This window comes from Camelina sativa, chromosome 11 (genome assembly GCF_000633955.1).
Source record: "Camelina sativa cultivar DH55 chromosome 11, Cs, whole genome shotgun sequence".
Taxonomy (NCBI): domain Eukaryota; kingdom Viridiplantae; phylum Streptophyta; class Magnoliopsida; order Brassicales; family Brassicaceae; genus Camelina; species Camelina sativa.
In genome coordinates this window covers 37,095,536-37,114,883 of record NC_025695.1, presented here as the reverse complement: position 1 = coordinate 37,114,883, position 19,348 = coordinate 37,095,536, and the positions used below count along the sequence as shown (strand labels likewise).

Here is a 19,348-nt window from a genome sequence, read left to right as displayed (position 1 = left end):
TCACTAATCAGTATTGATTGAATCAGTCTTCAACTACTTACCTCTCTCCGGTTCTCTGTTTAGGCTATCTTTAGTCCCATAAAATCCTAATTAGCTTTGAGCCTTTGATTATAATGGTCCATTTGCTTCGTTTCGGTCTCTAGATTGTTTAGACTTGTAATAATTATCTAAACCAGTGAAGTTTTATGTTTTTTTGATAATTGTTGTATCTGTAGTTATAATCATGCATTTCTTGGTTTTACAGCAACAGAATTGACCCATTCACCATGATGTGTTCTTTTTTTTTAAAATCAGTTGACTGTGTTTCCCCTTTGCGTTTTGTAGAATGTTTCGTGTAGTCTAAATTGGAAGAACAATGATGCCACCAAGACGGATAGGAATCTCAAGTTTAGAGTTTGTTCTGTTTCTGGAGGGTATAACACATCTGTGGAGAATGTATCCTTTCCTCGTGATTACGTTGAGCTCATTAACCAAGTAAGCTTTTCATTGTGTGATTTTGTGGTTTTTTTAATCTCTTTGCGGGTCTTAAACCAACTAGCAATATTGAGTTTTGTATCACTAGAGACTGATGTTCAACTTCATTTTATAGTTTCCCTTCTGAAGTCATTAGAGCAATATTGAGTTTTATGTATTACTACTTTAAACTGATGTTTAACTTCAGTATTGAGTTATGTATCAGTATAGATTGATGTCAACTTCATTGTATAGTTTCCCTTCTGAAGTCATTAGAGCAATATTGAGTTTTATGTATTACTACTTTAAACTGATGTTTAACTTCATTGTATGAGTTTCCCTTCTGAAGTCATTAGTGTTGTGGTAGAGAGGATTATAGATTTCAGGTTTCTTATGCAACATTGGTAGTAAAGCAAAACTGAGATTGGGTGATGATTTTGCTTGAAAAATATAGGCTAAAGAAGCAGTTGAATTGGCTATGAAGGATGATAAACAGTTAATGGTGAGTTTTGCAATGGTTGTTTTAAAATCGATCTAGGCTACGAAACACAGTTATTTGTCGTGATCCAAGGGAACCCTTTTACAGGAAATTGAGTTCCCAACATCTGGTCTAGCATCTGTGCCAGGTTATAATCCTTTTTCACCTTATGTAATTTAATTCAGTGAAGACTTTCTTTTTTTGGCTTTTGTTATCTTAGCAACATTGTTTAATGTTCTGTTTCAATTGTGTGTGTTAGGTGATGGTGAAGGAGCTACAGAAATGACAGAAAGTATAAATATGATACGCGAGTTTTGTGACCGCCTATTACCTCCTGAGAAGGCTCGAACCACTAGAATTGTATGTAATACACTTTTTTTTGTTATCCANCCGCCTATTACCTCCTGAGAAGGCTCGAACCACTAGAATTGTATGTAATCTACTTGTTTTTGTTATATCCAAATAATGATAGCTTTAACGTCTATCAAAGTCTTTTTTAAAATAGCTTGCTTGACATGATTTGACTTCAGTTCTTCCCGGAAGCAAACGAAGTCAAATTTGCTCAAAAGACTGTCTTTGGAGGAACTTACTTTAAGTTGGACTATCTAACAAAACCCTCTCTTTTTGAGGACTTTGGTTTCTTTGAGAGAGTAAAAATGGTGGATCGAGTGAAGTCAGAAGACGAACTGTTCCTTGTTGGATACCCATATTTTAATGTCAATGGTAACTTCCTGAAAACCCCACGTCATCATCCTGTTCACCATATCCACATTCTTACTCATTCCTTTGTTTGCCACTCAGAGATGCTTGTAGTGGAAGAGCTCTACAAGGAAGCTGTTGTGAACACTGACCGAAAACTAATCATCTTCAATGGAGAACTCGACCGCATAAGATCGGGATGTATCCTTTTTTTTTCCTCTCATCAATGAAACAAAGTAGAGATAGACTCTTGTTTTCCTTAAAAAAAAAATGACAAAACAAAAGACTATCCAAAGTTCTTTTACCCGAAACTGGCTGCACTTACCCAAACACTTCTTCCAAAGATGGAAACAGTGTACTACATCCACAACTTCAAGGGACAGAAAGGAGGTGTTCTTTTCAGGTGTCTGTTTAAAAAAACCCTGCAAATTAATCTTCTCATGTTTCTTGATCTTTAGCTGAACCCGTTTTGTGTTTCGAATCGGTTAGATGTTATCCAGGTCCATGGCAAGTACTGAGGAGAACAAGGAACAAATACATATGTGTTCATCAACAAGAATCCATGCCGTCTCTCAAGGAAGTTGCTCTCGACATTCTTGCCTCCGCTTGAGATTCTTGTAATGAAACTTGTTCTTCATGTATTAACTTGTAAGTACATGTAACAAGTTTATGAAAAAGAAAAAAAAAAGAGAGTTTATGAACATTTTGGTTACATAGTTTGAAGCAATTCATATCTATAAAAATCATCAGATGACCAACCATTTGTGGTAACATTTTTTTAAACAAAAATTTCCCTAAACGATGGATCATGAATACGGGCCTTTATACACTGGGCTAAACAACATCTATTTGATAAGGCCCATTTTCAAAAATGAACAACTTAGGTAAATGACGAAAATACCCCCAAGAACCCTAGTTAGAAAAAAACTCTTCGAATATAATTTCCTGAGTGTACTCACCCAGCCGCTCAAGCTCTCAACAACACAGGCGAAAATGGTGTCAGGATCAGGGATATGTGCGAAGCGCGTTGTCGTCGACGCACGCCACCACATGCTCGGCCGTTTGGCTTCGATCACGGCCAAAGAGCTTCTCAATGGACAGAAGGTCGTCATTGTCCGGTGCGAAGAGATTTGTCTCTCCGGTGGACTCGTTCGCCAGAAAATGAAGTACATGAGGTTTCTTCGCAAACGTATGAACACTAAACCTTCCCATGGTCCTATTCACTTCCGTGCTCCTTCCAAAATCTTCTGGCGTACCGTTCGCGGGTTTGTAAACCAATCTCTCTCTCTCTCTCTCTCTCTCTCTCCTATTAGATTTCGAAATCACAGTCTCTTTGCCATACTTGTTTAGAAATCAATTGAATTTTGTGATTCTATATCAATGCAGTTGAAATGATGATTTATAGCTGAGTGATTCATGGTTGTTGTTATGTGTTATGTGGTTTTGTAGTATGATTCCACACAAAACGAAGCGTGGAGCTGCTGCACTTGCACGTTTGAAGGTATTTGAAGGTGTTCCTACTCCATATGACAAGGTCAAGAGGATGGTCATCCCTGATGCTCTCAAGTTTGTTCCTTTTAACCTTACCTTTTGGTTTTCCTCTTTCGGTTTCTTAAAGTTATTATTACTTGTGGCATTTATAATCATTGTTCTTTTTTTTTTTGTCTTCAGGGTCTTGAGGCTTCAAGCTGGTCACAAGTACTGTCTTTTGGGTCGTCTTTCTTCTGAAGTTGGGTGGAACCATTACGACACCATCAAGGTATGTGGTGTACTGTTGTTGTCTTCTTTTCCCCATTGCTTCTTAACCCACTTCGAATGGCCACTAGTTTATTTGAGCATTCGTAATGATGAAAAGTAAGATATTTTATCTACTGGAATGTGCGTTTCTAGCTTTGTTCAGAGAAATAAGTGATTAGATAGAGAAAAAGATCAATAGATTCTCGTCTCTATTGCTCTTGAACCACTTTTATCGCTTGTTGTAATGAGAGAAAGAAAGAAAGAAAATGCGTCTAGTTCTTGTTCATAAAGAAGTGGTAGATAGAAGTTCTTTAGCCTTCTTGTCTCGATTGCTCCTTGATCACTTTGATCGCTTGTACTGGTTGATGTGAGGTTTTGTAATGATGGAAAGAAAGTTATTTAGCTGCTAGAATGTGTCTAGTCTTGTTCAAGTAGAAAGAAGGATTGTCTAGTCTGGTTCAAGTAGAAAGAAGGAAAAATGTTTAGCTTTGAGGTTTTGTGTGTAATTAATGGTGTTTTGATATCTCTGATAAACAGGAGCTGGAGACGAAGAGGAAGGAGAGGTCTCAAGCTGTTTACGAGCGAAAGAAGCAACTTAACAAACTTAGAGTCAAAGCTGAGAAGGTTGCCGAAGAGAAGCTTGGAGCTCAGCTCGATGTTCTTGCACCAGTTAAGTACTGAGCTTATCAGTAGTAGTTTGTGTTTGCATGTTTTGAGCCGACCCAATTACTTTTTTTACTATTTTACTTAGGTCTCTTGTATCGGAATTTCTACTCCTAACATTTTTTTTCTTGAGTTCTATTTAATCTCAATATCGCGTTGCAAAATCCCTAAGTTACAAAAGCGTAATCCCCGAAAACAAAACGGCTTCCGAATATTAATTGCGGTAGAACTAGATTTGTGGAAATTAGTTAACAGAAGTATGAAAATAATAAACATATGTAAATTAGTTTTGCGAAAAAGACCGGAAATGAATATACAAATTCACAAGATGTGGTGTATTACCTCTGGGAGCTTAGGAACAACATCTTTCATAACCAGAATTCTACGCCACACCAGCAGGCAGCAGTTATTCATAGCCATTGAGAAGGAACTGAGGAATATCATCACCGCCAGACGAAACCGGAGGCAATTCAGGAATCTAATGGCTCTACTAGTTAACCTTGCCAAAAAAAAAGAATTAGAAACAAGGGAAAAAAAGCATTACTAGTTATCTTATCCAGATAGCTATTTTACCAAAGCATTACTAATTACAACTTCAAAAAAAGATTATAGACTTGAGAATTACGTACGTACGTACCTAGTCAGTTTTGACTGACATATTCAACTTCTTTTCCCTTGTTTTTAATTCTTTTTTTGGCAAAGGTTAATTACAATCTATTAGGTGAAACTTTTTTTGTAAAACCTCAAACCTTTCATTTATATGAATATTTACATTCCCATAAAAACAAAAAAAAATAATGAAAACAAGCTAGCCATAATACACTGTGAGAATCACAAACAAACAAAACTATAAACACAACCTGGAAGTCTTTCTTTTAGAAACTACAAAATCAAGACCCATTCTTCTGAATTCTGATTAGTGTCTCTCCTACACATGATTTCTAACAAAGTCTCTCAGAATTTGAAAAATAAAAATACTTGGTAATGCCTCCGACATTATAAAACTGATCTACGTACGTACGTACGTGATTCTCAAGTCTTAATTCTTTTTTTCTCTTCGACCAAAGTCGTTAAACTAGTTTTATTGGGCTTGACATAAATCCATCTTTATATGCTAGCTCAGTTTGGTCTATGGAAAATCCTTTAATTTTCTTCGCTATATAAATTTTATGTTGAAAACTTTTTATTCAGACGTAATTCGAAAACAATGACACAACTATTCTTAGCAATGTAAAATCATCCGATTGTCGAACAATTCTAATTGGATTATTCAGTTCAAAAACTACTGTTTGATAGTTCGTACACGTAAAATAAAGAATGACAAACTAGCTAGTCTTAGCAATGTAAGGACAAAATACACGAATGCTTATAACTAGGACAACCTACATGACTAGACATCAATGGAAGCACTTTGATCAGCTTCTAGGTCTTCGGATTTCTTGCACCACAAATCACCCCATCTAGTTTTAAATTGCAGAATCTCCATCACGACCGCAAACAATCCAATGACACCAATGATGGTACTGTAGGCAATCTTCCATGAGCTTCCAGGTTGCAAGATGGCTAATCCCTTGTAGATGTTATAGATGCTTAAAATAATCACTATATACCCCATAGTGTGATGATACCAATTCCAGTATTTCCTATATTTATGATCCTTGTCCGGTCTTACTTTGAGCGCAAGTATCTGAAGAAATCCTAGAACAAACAGAAGTATCCCTATCACTGTATGTGGCGTAGATCTCATTCCAGTGTGCTTGGCCATATAGATTGCAGTTCCTAATCCTCCCAATAAACCGACGACATAACCTGTAGTTTGGAAAAAGATGTGAACGTAAAACCACATGGGATCGAGTCCTTTGTAGGTTCTCATGTACCTTGCAGCCATTGCTCCAATGGGCATAAAAATCCCCCAACAGACCGCGTTGACCAGTCCATGGACTCTTTTGACAAGAATCATGTTTCCATTCACTGTTTTTGTGGCTGTGACTCGTCCGGACAGCAAATCCAAAGTAGCCATGGATTTGAGATGATTTCCACTCATGGCGTGCATCCCAAGTCTATCACCTTCCTTCAGTGGACCGTCTTGCCATAGATGATTAACTACGGTTGTGTTAGAAGGCAACGCCATAGTGGCGAATATAGTCATCTCTCCATCAAGAAATTCAGCGGCTAGTTGTGTAACACGGAAGCTGAGAGGACCTTCTTGAAGCATAGTCGAATAGTCCTTGATTGAGGAAGTATAAGCACGCATAAAACCAGACGTGGAGTTACGGTAAGCCAAGAGAGTTTGAGCACCTAACATGCCTTTTCTCGTAGGGTTTATCCCCCAAGCAATCCAACTGGAACTCTCGATGTTGGTGTGACGATATGCAACTTCAAGCACTCCGGTTTCTGGAACATAACTGAAGTGTAGAAACGAATCTAACACCGGAAGGTCAATACAAGAACGGAAGTGTTTTCCGTTTTTAAAGATGTGAGAGTCACATCTAGCCTGAACTCCATCGGTTGTTGCTCTGGTGAAGTATGGAGCGAGCACGAACAGAAAATACAAAACCATAAATATGGTTCTTGAAGACAAAGCCCTAGAGGAAGCCCACACACCTATTTGATTCACCACAAGTCCCCAGTCCATGGAGAACAACTCAAGTGGAGACCCAAGTCCAAACCATCCTTTGAATCATGTCCATTGATCTACTTGAAGCCAGATAAAGAAACTTTCATTTACCTTCACTTGGACGTATCCCAAAGCTACATATGGAAATCAGGAGTACCTCTACAGCCACCAGAGAATATTTGGAGGATATTCACAAGCAATAATAGCCAATGGATCAGGCGGATTCAATCTTATTACTTGCCTTTTTCGGACCCGATTGTCATCAATGCACAACGACTACTTCCTATTATATTCTTGTGCATATTCAAGTTTCCACAAGTATCCAAGAAGCTTCCAAGACGTCACCACTTCCTCCCCAAGTTAACGAGATACAAGGCACACCTCACTTGCCTTATTTGGACCGATTCTACACTTAATAGTCCAACTCCATATTTTTATTAATTGTTGTTATTTGTTTCTTGTTTTAGAACACTAGAACGTGTAGGTGAGCCTATATATGCTCATTATTTCGTTCATTTGTAAATGACCCTTGATCATTTTAAAGTAATAGAAACGTTTTCTTCTTTACAAAGTTTGAGTCTTTGTATTGCTTTGTTCTTTAGTTCTTTGTGAGTGATTCACTTAGTGCTTCAGAATCCTGCGGATTAAGTTTGTTGAGTGATTCAACATCCTTCATTCGTTCATTGATCGAGCGAGTCGATTATCCCACCGATTGAGCGAGTCAATCACCCATCTATCCATCGTACCACCCCTTGATTCACGAGAGAGTGCTTCAGAGCCAGCTCGTGAATTCCACCTTCCGCAAGATAAGCTTGGAATCACTTGATCCTTGTATGATCTTAAGTTGGAGTGATTCTAATCTTATATCAGGTTGTCCACGAGACTACAACCATATGGTGTCCACAAAATACGAACCATATGGTTAGTTTATACGTAAATTAACCACATGATATCCACGAGACAGTGACCTTATATATATATATATATATTATCCAATTATAGTTGAATATTTGTTAATTGTAATGCAGATGCTAAAAAAGTCTTATTATGTGATACGTATTTGTGGATACTAATGTCTTATTTGTGGATACTTATGTGGATACTTAAAATCAAATCCACATGGATGATGAGTTATACACGTCCACTAAAAACTACTTGTGTTTTGGTGAAACAATCGTTGTTAACTATCAAACAATTTTAACCTCATCATATCCCCTAAAAAACTAAGCATGAGACCGTTCATTATATTATATCCTAAACCCTAAACCTCGAAACCCTAAATCCTAAACCCTATACCCTAAAGCCTAAAGCCTAAACCCTAAACCCTAAAGCCTAAATCCTAAACTTTAGACCTTAACCTTAGATCATAAACCATAATCATAAATTTAATTTCATAGAAATTTTAACAAATGTAGTGAAATATGAAGATCCTTTACTATAAAACGTGAAATTGACCTACCCCAACCTGTACACCCTGAACCTTAATTTAGACCAAATTTTTGACTTCTTGCATTACATTCTTTATAAATTTCTAAATTCATTGATGTTGTTCGCTATTATGTGGATGGTTAACATGCATAGATGGATACTTATTTTTGGATGACCAAAGAAAAAAACATATGAATACCTAATTAATTAAACAATTTGTGGTTTAGTAAAGTAGTCATGGTAATCTATCAAACGATTTTAATCTTTCATGTCCATAAAATCAAGTCCACATGGACGCTAAGTTATACACGTCCACTAAAAACTATTTGTGTTGGTGAAGTAGTCATTGTTAACTATCAAACAATTTTAACCTCATCATATCTCCTAAAAACCTAAGCATGAAACCGTTCATTATATCCTATACTAAACTCTAAACCCTACACCTCTAAGCTCTAAACCCTAAATCCTAAATTTTAGATCATAAACCATAATCATAAATTCAATTTCATAACAATTGTAACAAATGTAGCCAAATCTGAATAATTTTTACTAGAAAACATAAAACTGATGGTCAATAACAAATGAAAAAGATTTGATGGATGATATTATATATATTGAACATGAAACTAAATAATCATAAACATATAAGCATATAGATTTGATTTTGTAGATTATAAATCATAAACATATAAGCATATAGATTTGATTTTGTAGATTATAAAGGAATTGAAATAGAGTAAAAAAAAAAAAAAAGAAGGATATATTGTTGGGAAGTAATGTGTTTGGAGAGAGAATTAAAGGGTAAGAAAGTAAAATATTATAAGAAAAGTGTGTGGTGGTCCAAAAATGTGTTAGAATGTAATTTTTTATAGAAAAGTGTGTTAGAATGCAAATATTTCATATACGAAAGTGAAACCCATGTCGCTCTATTCTATATATACTACACCACCAAAGCCAAAATTAACAAGAGCTTATTAGCTTCAGAGTCTCTCGTCTCATCCGTTCATCCCTGAATCAACAATTGGTAGAGGAACATGACGACTCATGAGTCTCAGATTGGACTCGCCTTGACCTCCGAGCATTGTTCAAATCATTATAAGAAGGCATTCAAGTCTTTGCGATCAGTACCTTCTACTGATGGTTTGATGCAATCTTCTTCATTGATGAAGACGAAGACGGGGAGGAGGTTTCGTCATACCTAGAGCTGAATAATGACAGTGAACTAAGTAGCGTGGTTAACGTCTTACTGAAGTCGAAGGATGACGATAATGATGCTCCATACAGAGTAGATTGGTTGTTTTTGTCTGCTGATTTGCATGAGAAAGAGACGGAGAAGAAGAACGAATGAGAGATCATTATCAACTTCTCTAGAGTCTGCCATGGTAATTAGCGTTTGATCCGACATATTAATTAGGTCAGTGGTCATGGATTCATGGCTTGTTGGCTACGTCTTGACGACATAATGATCTCTTTTCTTCTTGTTTTCGTTAATTGATACATATATTTTCTTATTATGAAAGCAAACATCTATCGGAGTGATCATGTATTTCCATCTATATGAGAGTATTAATGTTCCTACTTGCGATCGACTTAAATTGCCATACTATACCCAAAAGAATACCTTTCTTTTTAAACCCTTTCACATAAGGAAGTGCAACCATATTGGGTCTGTCAACGTGAAATACTACATGAAAAGCTAGCAAAGTAAACATAATTCAAAAATTTTAAACAAACAAGTAAATCATACTCAATTTTGTAAACATATACCTCAATCAGTTATATATATTTGACGTCGTTCATAATAAATTAAATTATTACTAAACTCTGATAAATCTCAATATATGGTTTATTAGAAAAACAAACAAATATTTTAAGGATATGAATAACTAAATTACATGTATGCACAAATTTACTTAGGTGTTGTATAGGACTTTGTTCTGATTTTTTATTTCTTTAGTTCCATTTAAGGTCATTCCGGAATCTGTAGGTTCGGTTCAAGTTCATTCCATACTTCTCGTATGAACCAATCTGACCCGTTTTTTTTATACATCCTAATATCTAGTGATATCATACTTACTAGAAACTTACCCCAAACAATAACAAACTGCGGATACAAATGAATCATTCCAATAAACCAATAACGAATAAAGAATAACATGAAGTCAATACCAATAACAAATCCAAAACATAACAAAGTCAAGAACCAACATTCCTACAACCGTTCTAGACATCTAAATTCCAATCTAGCATCCTATCACAGACACATAGCAAATAACCGAGCCTCTAGAACATCCTCCTCTTCATAGCCTTGATTCCACGATCACACTTTGCCTTTACCTGCGCCACAACACAAAAGAGAGGCGTAAGTATTACCAGAAATACTTAATGAGACAATCCTTCCATCTAATGGGCTATACACACAAGCAATAAGATCTCTCATGCAACAATCAATAAACAATAGAACAAACCAGACAATAATACACAAAGCAACATGTCATCAGCTGCTGTTGAAGGTTGGTTTCGACCGACACTGACACATGCGAAGGGTGTGTATCGACCGACACCCAACGTGTGTCGACCGACACAGAACACCTTGTGTCGACCGACACACTCCTTGTGTCGATTATCGACGCATACTCGACATTCCAAGAAATTCCTAATTGCATCGACCGACACCTCCACATTGCATCGATCGATGCTCCTAGGTCAAACGCGCCGTTCTCGCATCAGTGTCGACCGACACAAAACTGGCGTCGATCGACACTCATGTCGAGCATCGCCTCTTCACGATCAGAAACTCCGAATCTCGCCTCCAAGCTACTCTCATTTGTCTCCCACGATCCCAAGAACAGATCTAAGCCTCAGGAGTCATGAAAAAACACAGAACTCACAAGGAAACAAAAACACATCACACAAATCACAGAAACATAGATTTTAGCTTAGATAAGTCATGGTCATGCACTCACATTTATCAAAACAATGAGATCTGTACCCCAAACGACGAAACTAGCACCACAACAACCTTTCCACCACGTTCATAGCCTTTGATCCACAATCTCCAAAGAAACTCACCCTACAGAGACAAAGAATCCACCAAAACCTCAGGAACTCTCACATAGACTTTGTTCTCTCTTCTCTCTCTCTGAAATGTGAAAAAAGCGGCTAAAAGAAGTGGAAGACGTCGAGTTTTCCTAAACCAACCATGCGAACCGGAAGATTAAAATCGAACCGTTTAAACGATCCGCAAATGGTGTCGATCTACACCACAAGCTGTGTCAATCAACACCCCTACCAAAAATTGTTCGCGTGTGTTACATCACCAAATTAAAAACTCACAAAAACTGTCTAGTTTTGATTTTATATTGGAGCTTTTACAAAAATACTAGGCCTGGACATAAAAACTGAACCCGAATATCCAATCTGGAACCCGACCCGAGAAACCGGGTTCGGGTTGGGTACGGGTTTGCCTATAAAACCCTATTGGATTCTATTTTCTAATACATGTGGGTTCGGGTTAGGGTCAGGTAATACCCGATACCCGTTTGGGTACATATAAACCCAAACATATAAACATATTTATAATATTTATCATTAATATAATACAATTATCCCAAAATTATGATTATAATCTTGAATGTTTCATTTAGTTTTATACCTAAATATCAAAAATAATCAAAATATCTAAAATATTTTGTTACATAAGTCAAAATTTAACTAAATTTCTGTAATTTTAATTAATTTTAAATATATTTTTTCGGGTACCCGGTAGTACAGGTACTAATCGGGTTCCAAAATTTGTAACCCAAACCGACCCAAACCCGATAGTACCCAAACCGAACCGAACCCACATATCTAAAAATATCCAATGGGTTCTATTTTTCTAAACCCGTTTACCCGAACCCGAATGGATGATAGCCAAACCCGAACGGGTTACCCGAATACCCAGCCCTAAAAAATACCTTTTATAACTATTTTTTTTTTGAAAAAATATATTTTCTTGTTGCTCATTTTTAAATATACTCTCTTTTATGTATAAAATGACTAAATTGCCATTTTTTTTAGTGAGAGTCCATTATGAAAAAGTAAAATTTACAGCCAAAAAATTTTCCGCCAATATTTTTCCACCAAAAAAAGTTTCTAACAAAATTTTCCGCAACTCCTTGAAAAATCCTTGTAAATCTATAAAAATCCATTGTTAATCCTTTAAAATCTTTTTAAAAACCTTGTAAAACCTTTAAAAACAATTGTAAATCTCTTAAAATCATTGTAAATCATTTTAAAACCCTTTAAAACTCTTGTAAATCCTTGTAAAACCTTTTAAACCACTTATAAATCGTTTAAACACCCTTTTAATCATTTTAAAAACCCTTTAAAACTCATAGTAAATCCTTTTGATCACCTTACAAATCCTTTTAAATCTTTTAAAATCCCCTGTCATTTTTTTTTAAAAACCCTTTAAAAAATGCTTGTAAATTTTTAAAATTTCAGGATCATGGTTTGCGTAAAAAAAAGTTTAGCGGGAAAATTTTTGTCGTAATTTTTTGCGGGGGCGGAAATTTTTTTGGAATTGTTTTAGCTAGAACTTTTTTTTGCATGAAAAATTCAAATTTTCATTTTGTTGACTTTAATATTTTTCAAGTAGGAGTAAAATGGTCATTAAAAATAAAAGGAGACAAATTGAAAATAGCTTAAAAATAGATATTTTTGAAAAGTTTTATCTACAAAGGGTATTTATAATAATTTCTCTTTTATATTTCAGTTTTTCTCAGATTTTTGGTTTATAATTATTGCTATCCAAATTAAAATCTAATTTCTTATTGATGGTTTTAGTATATATATTTTACTTCCATTTGGATTTATGTTTTACTCAGATCTATATTTATAATTTAAAGAACCTTCAGTTTGAAATTGATATTTTATTTCTAGTTTAGATTAAGCTTGTTTAGATATAACTAAGTCCTAAACATAAAAGGGCTGTATTTTTTTTTGAAAATATATAAATTAAAGAAAATTGTTTGATAAATTATTATAATTTTAAAATTAAAGGATTGCTATATTTTATTTGAAAGTGTATATAAAATAATAATATTACAAATTACTAATCGTAAAATGAAAAATAATTACAATTAATAGAATTATAATTACTATGAAATTATTTCTCAACGTTACTAGCTTATATGATCGTAGCGGGTATCCAGTATTTCCATTTGATTTTTATTTAGTTAGGAATATGTGAGATCAATATACGTTTTTGCCTTTTTATAATTTCTTTTCGCTTAATTGTTTATTTTTTGTTCGCTAATTGTGATTAGTTATAGTATTTCTAGTTTAGTTATTTATAGTATCGTTTGGTTATATTGAGATTGCAAGAAGAAAAAATATTAACTTGCCTGAATTACTCAGCCCAACTATGCAGTTCTCCAATACACAAAGTGAAACGACCGCATCCGAATTTCCAATCCTCACACAGGATCCACGGAAAACGATCTTATTGGAACCCCATAATTCCGAAAAGACAACCGGCGTAGAAATCACTCCTTACAAAAACTCCCACAAACACACTAAACTCCACCTCATCTAGTTACTGAGTCGCACAACCAAACACCCCTAGCGATCGAGTAACAAGAGAGGTGGGCTGGAATATATGATTCCGTCCAGCCACAGACAACACTTTCCCACAAATACTTCAATTCACTATCAACTCTTCTAGTGAGCCAGAGGCCCACGAAATCACTTCCATTCTCTCCTCATTCAAACCTAACTCCAGCTGTCTTCATATGACCCAAACACACAACAACATGCTGGTGTAGACTGACATCACCTTGGTGTCACTCGACACTCCAACTTTACCACAAAACCGTCTATCCCAGACCACAATACAAACACTTGATTAAATCACAAACCAACCGTTATTTTCACAAACCCACCGTTGGATATGAAGCCTATAGCGTCACAAAGCTGTCCATCAAAATTCAACCAAATAGGTTTCCGTTTCATCCTCCAAACGTTGCCCCGAAGTAGATATCTCGGACCAGTTTGCGATGTTCATCCTCAGGTGTTGGTGTCGACCGACGCCACAATAGTGTCGAAAGACACCAACCCAGAAATCACGATCAAGCCTTCCTTCAAGCTCCTTCTCGCCGCAAATCCCTAATCCGCTACACTCATCGATTCTCTACTCAATCTAATACTAAAACAACACAACTTATCTGGATAACAGCCATGAGAAAGCCTACTTGTCTCTCCCAATCCACTACCAAGCTCAAATCCTTCTCCTTACACATGAAGAAGATTGATCTCCTTTCTCCTTCCTTCCAAGTGAGAGCACCACAACTCTCTCTCCTTCTCTCCTCTAGAACCACCAAAACAGATCCCTCTCCTCCTCTTAACCCTCCTCAAAACCCTTTTACTCTTAGGATCAAACTCTCAATATCTCTCTCTTTTCTCTCTAAAACGGCAAAACAACCCCCTCCCACGACCTAGGTCCAGTTCTTCCTTAAATAAGTCGGTCTTTAAGGTTTCAATTAAACCAAACCGCACCAAACGATAAATTAAAACAAACCGGTCGAATCAGAATTGTTGGTGTCGATCAACACCCATCCCCAAAGATCAAATTTGGTTCACAGATGTTACACAAAGAGGGATGGACATTAATCAGTATGGAGACCTAATCAGATCGGTTAGGGTTAGGGCCTTACTAATCGATCTTATATCTTCTTTGGAGAAGTTATAAAGCTTTGATCTTCCCACAGAACTTGACGCTGAAAAGTAAATCCTCTCCATCCAGATCTTCTAAATTATGAAATCTGGTAAGGAATTATATTTGATACTAACTAGTAATCTGAAGGGAAATGTTTTGTTAAATTTATATGGTATTTTTTATCTTTTAAAAGTAATTATTTTGTAACATTGTATATGATATAAAAAGTAAAACTAATTTCTCATATAAGTTTTGGACTGGATTCATTTTAAATTCGATTTTCAGGTTATTCATTAGAAGATATTTATTTCACAAAGTAGGCTCATATCTTAATGACTCGGTTTAGTTTGGAATTGCTTGTTTTCTAGTTTTCTTTTGGCTTAAAAGCCAATAACTCGTAATTACAGTGAATGATAAAAACTACAAAAATTTGGATTTTGTAATATATATCTTGTTTTGGTTGTTTATAGAAAATAATATAAAAAATAACTAAAAAGACACATAATTTTAAATTTGTAAGTGCAAAGAAAAAAAAACTATCAAGATTGGAGTTCTAGATGAAAAAGGTTTTACAATCATGTGGCTAAGGAGATATTTAAATTCAAATGTTTTGGTGTGCTTTGAAAAAATGTGAAAATAATAATCATAGGATCATAGGATATAATGTGAAATATTTATTACTGATTAAAAAACTCTTTCTAAATTTATATAGTATCCAAATTAATTATATATATTAAAATTAAATCATTATAAACTTAAAAGAATCCTAATCAATTCTAGTTAATGATTTAAAATGCACCTTAATTTATTCATATTATTATACCATCACTTTTCATGTGGTTTGATATTAAATATTGTACATTTATGCATTTTTTAAACAAATTATATATAGAAGAATCTGGTTTTTAACATTTATATTTCATTTAGATAATTTTGCAATCTTCTATTTGAAATTTTCATTCAGACAAATGCGATCAAACGCCTACTGATCAAATTCGATAATCAAACGGAAAAATATAAAAAAATATATGTACATTTTTCAAACTTCTAAACTAATAACATTACAAACACATAAAAAAATATTAAAACATAATAATTCATAGTGATAAATATGGACTTATGGTTCATCAATGTCATTGAACTACAAAACAAAAACTCTCTTAGGGGGGGTTATTGGTTTAGGATTTAGAAAGAATTTGAATGATTTTAAAAGTTATGTAAAATATGTTGTTATTCAATCAAGACTTTTTAAAACTCTTTAAAAATTTGGTGTTATTGGTTGTGGATTTGTAAAAAGTTATCTAAAATCTTGATAAATCTAGTGTTATTGGATTAAGAGTCTTATAAAGTCATTAAAAGTTTTATGTTATTCAATTAAAACAAAAGAATCATGGATTGTTAATGAATTCAAATTTTGTGTTATTGGTTTAGGATTTTATAACATTTCCTTCATAACAAAAGTCATGAAAACTCTTTCATCAAATAGAAAGATTTTGAAAGATTTTATGAAATATTTTACAAGATTAGGAAACACAAATCAGCAAGATTTAAAATAACTTCCTAAACAATCTCTTATAGAATCCTTCATTTTTACTTTCTAATTTTCTATGATTTAAAAAATCAGCAAGATTTTTAAAAACACAAAGTCATTAAAACTCTTTCTAAATCCTAAACCAATACCTCCCCCTTAATTATTGAAACAACTCGATTCATTTATTTTTTATATATATAACCTAATATCTAGTGATCTCATACTCACTGACAACCTAGCATCATTTAATACAACCAGCGGATAACCAAGAATCATCAAACCAATAAACGAATCAGACAAATCCAAAGATCCAACACTTCTAAAAGCATAAAACAATGTCATAGAACCAGCAACCTAACATCTGTTCTAGACACAATTGTTCCCTTATAGACACCTAACAGAAACATAAAACAAACAATCGAGTCTCAAGAACATCTTCCTCTTCATCGACTCGATTCCACGATCACACTTTGCCTTTACCTGCACTGCAACACAAAAAGAGATGCATAAGTATTCCATGAAATACGTATTGAGGCAATCCTCCCATCTATTGGGCTATACACTCAAGCAATAAGATCTCCACAAGCCACAATCAAGAAACAATAAACAAACCTGACAATACACAAGGAAGCCACAACATCAGCCGCATGTTGAGGGTGGTGTCGACCGACACCTGCTCGACATCTCCAAAAACCCTAGCAGTGTTGACCGACACCTCCACATGGTGTCTACAACCACTCGACAAAGCCCTCGAGCCGTCCTTGCATTAGTGTCGACCAGCATCGATTCTCTTCGATCATAAGCTCCGAATTCCGCATCCAAACACCTCACACACATCCAAGGCATTCCTAGAAGTGAATCCAAGCCACAAGAGCCACGAAAAACACAGAAACCTCCAAAAAAAAATCACACAACACACAAAGTCACAGAAACAGAGATCTTACCTTAGTTAAGCCATGGTCATGCATTCACCTTTGCAAAACAGAGATATCTAAACCCAAACGACGAAGCTAGCACCACAACAACCTTACCCACATGTTCCTAACCTTAGATCCACACTCTCTTGGAAGAAAACTCACCAGAACACTCACTGGAATTCTCTCTCTTCTTTTCTCTTTAGAACATGTCAAAAGAGGCTAAAAGACTCTGAGAAGTCAAATTTTTCCTTATAAACTCGAGGTTTAGGGTTTTCTTAAACCGACTACACAAAACGGAGAATTAAATCGAACCAGTTATTCCGACCACATAAGGTGTCGATCGACACCAATATTAGAGTCGTTTGACACCACCACTGAATTTCTAAAATTCCGTTCACGCGTGTTACAATTATCTTCTCCCAACCGTAGTACTGCACTGTCAACAAAGTCCTTGTCCTAGATATTTAATAACACCTTGCCCCATTATAGCCTAAAAAAAAACAGTTTTAGAAGTCTAAAAACAAACTCATCCATAGAGAAATTCATAAATAGATTAAGCTACAACCAAATATACCAAATCTGCAAAATTTTCATTAATCAAGCTTACCGAATAATAACTTTGACGTCATTAACCCGCTGCCAATCTACACTAAAAGCATAAAATGATTTTATTAATGTTTTACTCAAAAAATTTGTGTGGATGAATGCAAAACATGACCCGATACCTCATATATATATATATATGCATAGCAAAAAGATTTTGTAGGTAAGAACAATTTTCTTTTATAGATTATAACAAACAGATATAGTTGAAACGTCCTACTTTAACTGCTATTTAAATGGGTTAGTATTTTCTTGTTACAACTATAACATTTTTTTTTGTATAAGTCTTTTGTATAAAAATATAATGGCATTTTTTGGAATATCCACATGACAGTAGGATTATTTTCCTAACAGGTTAAATAACTATATAGAAATTACTGTTATATTAATTATTAGTTATTCCACAAACTTCATCATCAAGTCGAAAGAGAAATCTCTAACTAGGGTTTTAACATATATAGATTATTTCTTGACCTAAACAGAGACAATGTCAAAGAAGGTTTGTTCAACTATGAAAAGTAGTATCAGCGAGTTACCTGAAGATTTGATCTTGACGATATTTTCATACCTATCAACGAGACATGTTGCGGTGACAAGTGTTTTGTCCAAAAAATGGATCATTAATAGTAATACCTTGACAATTAGGAATTGGAAGACTTGAGATGTTCAGCTTACACAAAGCATTACATTTGCGTCCAACATAACTTATTTGAAGAACCCTAGTTATAACCAGAAAATTATCTATTCGAAGCAAAGTGTATCATTAAACCCTAGACAACCATTTGTCATAATTTATGCATAAGCAAAATATATTCATTATTTTTGTCATAATTTGATTTTTTTTTTAAATTTTATTATTCATATTCTAGACACCTTCGCAGGGGAAACTCCTACTACATAACTTAGCAGAATAATTAGACAATATGTCGGTCACAAATATGAAAAGGTAATTAAAAAAATATAATGGAAATTATGGTAAGGCCTAAGAAAAAAAAAACGATTCCCAACTACAGTTGGAGTTGGAATTGTACGATAAGGCTATATAAATAGACAACTCATGCAACTCGAGGAATTCATAAATCTTTCTTCGAAAGCAAAACTAGACTCTTGACTCAGGAAGATTTAATCTACATGTGCGATCTCCGAATAAAAACGCAATCATCATCATGTCTTTGTCTTCAAGAACCATATTTATGGTTTTGTGTTTTCTGTTCGTGCTTGCTCCATACTTCACCAGAGCAACAACCGATGGAGTTCAGGCTAGATGTGACTCTCACATCTTTAAAAACGGAAAACACTTCCGTTCTTGTATTGACCTTCCGGTGTTAGATTCGTTTCTACACTTCAGTTATGTTCCAGAAACCGGAGTGCTTGAAGTTGCATATCGTCACACCAACATCGAGAGTTCCAGTTGGATTGCTTGGGGGATAAACCCTACGAGAAAAGGCATGTTAGGTGCTCAAACTCTCTTGGCTTACCGTAACTCCACGCCTGGTTTTATGCGTGCTTATACTTCCTCAAT

The 19,348-nt window shown here is 34.9% G+C and overlaps 3 protein-coding genes across 3 annotated transcripts; 2 read left to right on the top strand and 1 right to left on the bottom strand.

Moving 5' to 3' along the window:
• Positions 325-2,335, top strand: LOC104725363 (protein LOW PSII ACCUMULATION 3, chloroplastic; the record flags this gene model as incomplete). Its single annotated transcript, XM_010444026.1, is given in 8 exon segments — positions 325-474; positions 908-955; positions 1,040-1,079; positions 1,191-1,291; positions 1,462-1,654; positions 1,733-1,831; positions 1,916-2,033; positions 2,120-2,335. Coding segments are annotated over 8 exon segments (870 nt in total), but the record flags the coding sequence as incomplete, so codon positions are not given.
• LOC104725362 (60S ribosomal protein L13a-4) lies at positions 2,569-4,201 on the top strand. The gene is made up of 4 exons (XM_010444025.2): positions 2,569-2,895; positions 3,080-3,196; positions 3,302-3,389; positions 3,905-4,201. The coding sequence occupies exons 1-4, from the start codon at positions 2,624-2,626 to the stop codon at positions 4,046-4,048; spliced, it is 621 nt and encodes a 206-aa protein (XP_010442327.1). The 5' UTR covers positions 2,569-2,623; the 3' UTR covers positions 4,049-4,201.
• On the bottom strand, positions 5,421-6,665 carry LOC104728707 (cytochrome b561 and DOMON domain-containing protein At5g48750-like). Its single transcript, XM_010447655.1, has one exon. The coding sequence runs from the start codon at positions 6,663-6,665 to the stop codon at positions 5,421-5,423; it is 1,245 nt and encodes a 414-aa protein (XP_010445957.1).

Bases quoted from the DNA above. Each gene is read 5' to 3' on its own strand.
- LOC104725362 (XM_010444025.2), top strand. From the start codon at position 2,624: ATGGTGTCAGGATCAGGGATATGTGCGAAGCGCGTTGTCGTCGACGCA. The intron at 3,197-3,301 runs GTTTGTTCCTTT...TTTTGTCTTCAG, and splicing joins GTCATCCCTGATGCTCTCAA to GGTCTTGAGGCTTCAAGCTG. The intron at 3,390-3,904 runs GTATGTGGTGTA...TCTGATAAACAG, and splicing joins ACCATTACGACACCATCAAG to GAGCTGGAGACGAAGAGGAA.
- LOC104728707 (XM_010447655.1), bottom strand. From the start codon at position 6,665: ATGGACTGGGGACTTGTGGTGAATCAAATAGGTGTGTGGGCTTCCTCT.